Consider the following 9,309-nt stretch of genomic DNA (forward strand, 5'->3'; position numbering starts at 1 on the left):
ATTGTGAATACCTTGTTAATCTCCCAATCTAACAAACACTTCTCAATTGTCTTCCCTATTGTTTCACCTCTGTGATTTTCAATCATACAAAAATTCAAAATTCTCTTATAAAGTTTCCACTCAGGGTCAATAAAATGTGCAATCACACACATGTAGTTGAAGTTTTGATTGGATGTCCAGCAGTCGGTAGTAATACAAACACGATGAGCACACTTCTTTAAAGCCTTCTTTAACAGCTTCATTTCTCCAAGAAATAACTGCCAACAATCCCTTGTCACAGTTGTTCTTGTAGGAATTGAAAATCTGGGTTCTAATTCATGCATCAATTTTCTAAATCCTTCCTTCTCAACAATCCTAAAAGGCTGCTCATCTGTAATTATAAATTCAGCAAGTGCTCTTCGACATCTCTTCTCATTATATGTGTGAGGAATCAAGCCTCTTCCTTGTCCTTGCATGCTTGCCCCTCCTTGTGACACATAATTCAACATTGATTGCTTATTGTCTGTTATGGCTTTGTGTAGGTTCTTGAGACATTTAGGTATGTGCCTTTTCAAGGAATTTGTCCCATGCTTAATTGGGTCATAGGCATATGTGGTGTGGCAATATTTGCAAGCTGTTCTATACTCCCCATTTGTCTCTTCTAATGGCAATCTAAAAAAAAATTCCCAAACTTGTGATGATTTTGGTGTCCTCTTTTCAGGTTCTTTTGTCTTTTGACCCTTACACTTTGCTTCCTGAGAGGCTTTTGCAGTGGTACTAATAGGAGGTAGAGGAGGTAATGAAGATGAAGGCATTAGAAGAGGTGCAATCGGATCAGGATTAATCCCACTTTCATCTTGGGGAGAGGGTATAGTCATAGGTGTGAATGGAGTAAGGTTAGCATTAGGACCCGTGGGAGCGGAACTAGGACTGTCGTGTGCTACATATGGAGAAGGAGTAGAAGTAGAATTTTGTTCTTCCATTTTTGTGGCCTAACAAATAATTTCATTAAACTAAAAACAGAACCAGCACAAGAGTAGGCCAGCATATCGATGAACCATTAAAAAACGAGCAGAAAAATTAAAATCGTTTTCAATTTAATCAAAACAAAACAAAAACAGAGATCTCACAAAGAAAAGAAACAATCCAACAGCAATGATACTTGAGCTTCGAATAGAGAGAGTGAAAGAGAACAGCTTCGAACAAAGAGAGTGAAAGAAAAGAACAGGTATGAAGAGAAGAGACCATTTACCTAAGCCTCGAGGAGACGAGTTGAATCAATTGATAAACTCGAGTGCAATGAGACGAATGATTCTGAACTCTAAAGCTGCGAACCCGAGTCCAAGATAGAGGAAGCTCTGAACTCTGAAGTTGCCAATGCCAAACGAAGGAAGCTCGGAAAGATCAAGGGACAGATAGCGACGCCGGAGATGAAATCAAGAGAGAGGGACAGAAAGCGACGTCGGAATGCAATCGAGATAGCAGAATAGAGAGTGACGTCGGAGATGAAATTAGATTCAGCGGCTGTGCGAGTATGCAGCAGGAAGCAGGGAGCAGGCGAGCAAGGCTATGAGCACCGAGCAGGCGAGCAAGGCTGTGACTTGTGAGCACCGAGCAAGCGAGCACTATTTGTTTTGTATCAAATTCAAATCGAAAATGGGAGTGATCGAGTGAGAGAATTGAGACTTAGGGAAGTTAGGGTTATAATATTTTCATTTCCATTCATGCCCCTTACCAATTTAACAAATTACATAATATATTAATATTTTTATTAAAATATATATATATCTCGGGTCGAGCTGGGTCAATTGGTTGGATACCCTAACTCTAAACCCTGCCCAACCTGAATTTTGGGTTCAGCCCGACCATGCCCAATCAGTGCTGGGCACATTGTTTAGGGCTCGGGTCGGGCATATTTAACTCGGGTCGGGCATTACGGGCACATGGGTATCTTGCACAGGCCTAATTTAAGCCATCCGGAGCTTTTCCAACTTCTCCCACTAGATATGCCGGATGCATGTGTGGACGACTCGCTTCAAATTCATGCCAACACACAAATTATTACATCAAACCTGATAGGTTTAAAAACCCATATCTAGATCTGAGCCATGTTTTAATGACAAACTAATTAACTGCATGCGATGCCAAAATTTCAAAATTATTATTATTATTATTATTATTTTGTTTCGGTCAGGCAGCCTGCTGAACACAATCCTTAACTTTAAAGGCAATACTCGGGCTTTAGAAGCGGCATCCTTTATTGTCAATAATAGCGATGATCGGCTTGGATGAGGAATGGGTTTTAATCTGCCATGCATTGTTGGCGTGCTAGATGTGTCCGTCGGGTTGGATCGACAGAGTCAAATACTCCGAGCCTTTAACTCTCACTTCCTCGGGCCAATATCCGCAATAGTCTCTAGCCCCCTCTAGATTTAACTTCCAATTTCATTCTGCGTCTCAACCCGCCTCTCCTTTTCCTTTGAAATCTTTTATACTTTTTAAATAAAAAAATTAAATAAATACAAGGTTTTAAAATTGAAATTTTAAATTTAAATTTAAATATGAAATCTTGTACGCTTTCCAAACAAAACATTTAAATTTAAATTTAAATCTATCATCCAAACACGATCTTAATTTAAGTAAATAGAGAACTGCTTATTTTATAACATCTTTTGTCCAATCCTTTTTTGTTGATATTTATGATTAATTAGATTTATTTTTTACATTTCTATTTATATCATTCATGTTTTTTTTTAATTTTATTAGAACTGTTTTCAATATGATTTTATCACAGCATATCATCAATACTTAATATTTTTATTTAACTCAATATTATTTATCATTTAATCGATTTTAGAATATTATAATTTTAGAATTTGTTGTATTTAACAAATACGATGAATTGAAATAAGCAAGTTGTTTTGTATATGTAGTTGTTGATGTTTTACCAATATTCTAGAACAAGTGATCAACGACGAATAAATCTTGAATGTTTTGATTTTCTAAATAAACTAGATTTATTGTTAAATAGAACAATATATATTTTAACTAATAATTAAAATAATGAGATATAAAATATTTCTCACTGTTGATTCGTTCTCTGAAGCTGCAATTTAACTTGCGGAAAAGCCGATGGGACGCGGAACAATTACGACGATGTCGAATTAATTAAAACACTAGTAAATGGTAAATACAAAATAGTTTCTTAGATCTTATTTATCCACAAAAGCAGACTCAGCCAAGTCAATGGCGCGAGCAAGACCGGCAGCTTTGTTCTGACACTCTTGGTGCTCACTCTCAGGCACACTGTCAGCCACGATACCAGCACCAGCTTGAAGATGAGCGACCCATTCCTTGCGCTGGTTCTTGCCTTTATACGAGTAAATGGTGTCGTATCTAGTTCCTGTTTGAAATACCATTGTCCTGAGAGCTAGTGCAATGTCCATGTCCCCAGCGAAAGAGATCCACCCAAAGCCTCCACTGTAAGGACCACGCCTTACCACCTCCATCTCATCTATCAGCTCCATGGCCTTCACCTGCAACCAACCCCCGCCCAATAAGATTGAAGACTTATTATCATGCCATGGGATAGAAGCAGGAGCAGATTAAACATCTTTATCGTGATCAATTGGCATGGCATGTTGTAGAAAAGAAAACGTTAGAAGACAACAGAAATCAACCTTTGGTGCTCCGCTAACAGTTCCAACAGGTAATGCAGCACGTAGGACATCCCATCCTGTCAAATGGTCTGGCAACTCGCCCGTGACCTTTAAATCAAATAAATAAGAATTATTAATTCAATGAATATTGAGGGTTGACTCACAGTTTGACACATGCTTTGTTCATAGTTGTGTCCAATTGGACAAATGAACACTTGAAATCAAACTTCAATCTCGTTTCAAATTACAAATGTTCTCACCGTTGAGCTCATGTGCATGACATGGGAATACCGTTCCACATTCATAAGCTTTTCCACTTTCACGGAACCATGTTTTGAGACCTGAACACAACTTCAATAATCAGAATCATCAAAGTAGACATTCCAAATTATGTCTTACTAGCCAAAAGACATAAATCCTCAAGAAATCTATCACAGTGAATATGAACAAGAATGGTAGAATTCACACTAAATATAATAGTGCAAACTGTTACATAGAGAGTTTGAAATAGCCGGGTATTCATCAAAAATCAAGCAAGTTATAGAACAAACCTTGCCAACGTCATTGCGTCCTAAATCAACCAGCATGATATGTTCTGCGCATTGCTTTTCATCGCTCAGAAGTTCCACCTCTAACTTTTTATCTTCTTCTAAAGTCTGCCCCCTCTTAACTGTCCCAGCCAATGGACGATTCACTATCTTATTCTGTTGATGTCAAGATCATAATAAAATTCCCCATTCAAATAAAGGTTAGAGCGATTTGATAAAATTAATATGACGTCTTGGTGAATATCCAACAAGTATAACAAGTTTAGAGCTACCTTCTTTACTCGAGTAAGAATTTCAGGACTTGAAGCAGCTAGAATACATCCTCGGGCCTGTTTTAAGTAAATACAAATCTATAATAATAGTAACAACAACACAAGTACGTTCTAACTTACTGAACCGAATGAATACTATAGGATGGCCGAAGAAAACCTGCAAATAAGCCATATATGGACTCGGATTGACTATTCTCAGTGCTCTATATATCTCAAAAGGATCAGCAAATGTTCTGCGCTCAAAACGTTGACTCAATACGATCTGGAAAATATCCCCTGCCTCAATATGTTCTTTTGCCTTGAGGACTGCCGCCTTGTATTCTTCGCTTGTCATGCTCGACTTCTTTAAAGGAGGACCAAAACGTCGAGTCTGCAAATTCACATAGCCTGGAGATAGCCTTGGGCTATCAATTGAAAATAAAATTAATTTGACTTCAAAATTATATTAAATTATTAAATACGAGATTTGATAGCTTACGGCTCAATATCCTTTAGTCTTGACACTAACTTTTCCAGCCGTTCCATCCCATCTTTGTAAGCATCCTCGACTGAGGAGTATCGATCCAGCCTCACCCAATGAATCACGTATGCTTTCTATTTGGCGTTGAACAAAGAAGCAATTGAAACAATAAAATAAGTGTTGTAAGTTATTAATTAATATTTCAAGAATCCCATAGATCATATGTCCTTGTGCATTTCAGTAATCGTGGGATAATCACGAACTTTAAATGTGTTGAATGAAAAATGACCTATCATATGAACTCCATGCGTTATTCAGTACCTACACTCAACTACAGTACTTCTCAGGAATTCTATCCCATACATATGTCTAAAATTCTATGTGTCCAACGTGATGACTAACAGAAGGAGACAGTGCGAGACTGCTGAACTTTTCAGAGAATAACTAATTTTTCTTCAGAAATAGCCAAAGGAAAGATACTTAGGTCATACCATGTTACTCTATGCTGCAAAGTAGGCATGCAGACCTATGTCATCTCATCACTTATTGATGTTGCTTATGAAACAGAAAAATAAATACCTTCTCCACATGATCGAACACGACCACATCCTCATAGAGGGCCAGATGCATGTCTGGAAGGTTTCTGTCGTCCTCTGGAGCCTTTGAAAATGGTAGCTTTTTCTTTTCAACGTAGCGAACTGTGTCATATGAACAATATACCACCCAGCCACCTGTAGCGCCAGCTTATGTTAGAGTTTTGCAGATAACGATATAAGCACAGCAAATGCACCGCTTATGCCCAAAATTAAAGCTAAATAAATAAATAAATGCACGTACAAGGACCAAAAACAGTGGCATGTAGCTGGATTTGGCAGAACACGGGGACAAAATCTTATTCAAACGCAGTTAATTCGGTTTTGCAAAGTCACAAGGTTTAATTTTCAGAAAACATCGCTATACCCAAAAAAATGCACAAGAGAAATGCTGATATAATGCATTCAAGAATTTCACACGTGCATCTATTTAACCTTCGTGGAAAAAAGAAAGTATTAGATTTTTTTTTTCCCTTAAAAAAAATCAACGTGCATTGAAACATAAAGTGTTTCCAAGCCTGTATCGTCAAGCTATTAACCCCAGCATGTAGGATTTTTCGTTTTCTTCAATTAAATTGTACGTCATTCAATGATTCAACACACCACCTGTCAGCGTCCATGCTTTCTTCATATAATCAAATAAAAAAGTTCAGTCTCATTGCTTCATATGTATATTAAACTATTTCTAGTTGCTTTCACTTTGGCAAACAATAGAATTGTACCCTTTTGTGCCACTCCCTCTTTCCCCGACAAGCTGAGATAGCGACGTTAGTATGAAGTGTGAACGTCCATTATTGGAGCTATTCTCGAAAAAACCTCATTTCAGAGAACCAGTATCATAAATACAACAGATTACACTTACCATTGAATGCATCCGGAAGCTTATCAGTGAGACAGGGTTTCCAACCCGTTGCTATTCTTTTAGGAATAGAGAAAGGATCATCAACAATTTCCTCAGTCATGTGCCCGAATTCATGGTCTGTTATTGTAACTTTATTTTCCTTTGCAACAACTTCCATGGCGGGTTGAGCTCCAACAACACTATAGCGCCCCTACAATCAATCAAACCCCGAATTTCTGATATATAGACAAACGATTAGTAAATTCAAAATCAAGAAGCGGTGTAAGAGCACTCACAACAGTTACTTGGACATTAGGCTCTACGGATTCAAAAAGAAAGCTCGGAGCCTCCCGGTCATCTTCCTTAACCAAACACTGGTATGCAAGAACAGGGGTAAGCTGGTCAGAGAATATGCATTGATAGAGAGGAAACAAATTTCCATGTTTTGAAGCCTCAACAAACTTCCTTTCAACATCACCAACTGCAAAAGAGGTAAATGCTCAGGCCATAGACGGTGCCGATAATGATCAGAACATAACAGAAAAGGCCGAACAACTTTTGCAACCGAGCCCCAAATGATTCATGAAGACCCACCTTCCCATTCGATAGGGTTTAAGCTTTTAGAACGAAATGATCATCGATATAATATCAAAATTTCTACAGTGGAATAGTTAATAATTTGGTCTTCATCACTTTAACTGTCCATATTAAAAATAATTTTAGAGCGTACGTGAATTAATCATTTACTAACACATGAAACCCTAATCATTGTCCAAAGAACAGGAAACCTAAATGGCTCTAACATTCTTGAAAACCATTATGTGTTCATTTGAATTTGAATTTGGGTATAATAAATTATAAAAATAATTGATTAAATGATAAATTTTAATTATAATTAATTATATTATAACACAATGTATTTGGACTGCTCATGTTAATAATTTTTTAAAGATTCAAATTTTATTAAAAAAAGAAGAGAAAAAAGTTTCGTTTTAATTTTATTAAATTTTGTTCCTGTTTTGTGATTTTTTTTTTAGACCTTTAATGTAATTTACCTATATAACTTTGTAACAAAAACACGCAGAAGTCGAGAAGTTGAAATTTGGAGCGTTGGGAAAAAATCAATTTTTTGGAAAAAAAATTAATTTTGGAAAAAGGTGGGTGTTTGAGTAAATTATGACTTAATCAAATTTTTTGCTCTAAAATTAATTAATTACTCAATCCAAACACGCACTATAAAATTATAAAACTATTTATGATGATGAGAGAGACCTTGACAATTGACAGTTCCATTATTCGGAGTCAATAAAATGGTAACTCAATTTTAACAGAGGTTTTTAATTGAAATACGAAAATACCAAAATAAAGCATACTTCTTGGTAAATCACAGAGAGAAGGCTGGACTGGTAGTTTCAAGTCATTTTGGTTCTACATTGATCAAGGTGAGCACAATTTCTAGTAAAATAAACAATGGGGAAAAAAGACACGAGTGAATGGTCACTTACCAGTGGATGGGGCGGAAAGGGAGGAACACCGGATGGAAACAGGAGCAGAGGAGAGTGAGGTTCCCAAGGAAACGGCGGTGACTGGCGGCGGAGAGAGTGGGACGCGGAAAGGAAGCACGCTGTGGGAGAAGCCGAGGGCGGGGACGGTGAAGTTATTGGCAGACATGGGGGTGGTGGAAAGAAGTCGGGAGGCCATATCTAGAAAGGAAGTTGCAGAAAGCCGGAATTTGGGGCGAGAGGCGGGGGACATTTATAGGACTGGGACGGAGCATGCATTGAATTGGTTGGCCCTTCCTCCCTATTTCCACGGAGGCCGGGAGTTATAGGAACGAGGAGATGTATGGAATAAAGTTCTATATGAACCAAGAAGGCAGGAATGAAAACGGTACACCGCACAATCACCTTCTTCTCATTCCCTCTCAAGGTTGCGGAATTGTAGATAATTAGTTTCCCGCGGAAGCCTTCTTGTTAAAATTAAAATATGCCAGAACTGATAGCTAATTTTAAACTCAATGAAGTTTCCATATTTACTTATGAATTGCAATTAAAATATGCATAAAAAGGTATGTAATTCTAAAGGATAATGTAAAGTTTTTTTTTTTTAATACAATGAAGGTCATAGTTAATTAAGAACATTTTACCACTCTGGACGAAGGGAGCATTGTATTGTTGGAATTGCAGGAGCGGGGATTGAAAACGTGTTTCAACACGTTTGGCCAAACAAAGAAAAAAGAATTAAGATAAGTCTGACGTCATAAATATATATTTAAAACAAAGGTTAATTGAGAAAATTGACTTGATAAAAGATCGTTAAATTAGCAGACAAGTAAATCGGGCGACCAAAATGAATCAGTTACTTTATTTAGTAGGCATGAGAGGCATCTTGCCTGAACGACAGAATTAATCTCCGCTTCCCCTACTCATGTGGCCAAAACCCGCGTCTTTTGGTATTTGGTTATTGGCCACTTTATGAGCTCTTTTCTCCTATTATCTTTTTCTTTCTTTTTCCTATGCTTATCGCAAAACTATGATTATTTTCATCTTCAAGCTGCAAATATTATCATTCAATCTCAAATTATCATGCATGAACCTGGTGCACCACATTATATATGTTACATTCAATAAAATCATGCCATTCATATAGTTGTAAATATAAATTAATTTTGTCATTAATGACAGTTATGAGAAAAATAATAATAAATTAAATAGTCATTATATTCTAAAAATAAAATCAATTGAATAGAGTATGAATGTGATGGTATACTAAATCTATACAAAAATCTTTCATTTGATCATTAATTACTTTTTCTTTTATGTCTTTATTGCCTCTCAAATTTACACATCACCAATTACTCAATGTCTCACAATTTTAAAATATTGGACTTGTCATGTTTCTTTTTTTTTTCTTTTTTTTTGTTTGAACCATTTTGTTAGTTCTGGATTGAAAACAAC

At 36.7% G+C, this 9,309-nt stretch overlaps 1 protein-coding gene across 1 annotated transcript; it reads right to left on the bottom strand.

Moving 5' to 3' along the window:
• Window positions 1-3,066: 3,066 nt before the first annotated feature.
• LOC129299423 (anthranilate synthase alpha subunit 1, chloroplastic-like) lies at window positions 3,067-8,061 on the bottom strand. The gene is made up of 11 exons (XM_054937892.1): window positions 7,858-8,061; window positions 6,649-6,833; window positions 6,374-6,563; window positions 5,498-5,649; window positions 4,937-5,052; window positions 4,616-4,862; window positions 4,459-4,515; window positions 4,190-4,342; window positions 3,899-3,979; window positions 3,660-3,746; window positions 3,067-3,515 (listed from the first exon to the last, which is right to left on the bottom strand). Exons 1-11 carry the CDS (start codon window positions 8,051-8,053, stop codon window positions 3,192-3,194), a joined length of 1,788 nt encoding a protein of 595 aa, XP_054793867.1. The 5' UTR covers window positions 8,054-8,061; the 3' UTR covers window positions 3,067-3,191.
• Window positions 8,062-9,309: the final 1,248 nt, after the last annotated feature.

The sequence above is a fragment of the Prosopis cineraria genome, unplaced genomic scaffold (genome assembly GCF_029017545.1).
Source record: "Prosopis cineraria cultivar Desert tree isolate PC_DT_omini unplaced genomic scaffold, ASM2901754v1 PC1154, whole genome shotgun sequence".
Classification (NCBI taxonomy): Eukaryota; Viridiplantae; Streptophyta; class Magnoliopsida; order Fabales; family Fabaceae; genus Prosopis; species Prosopis cineraria.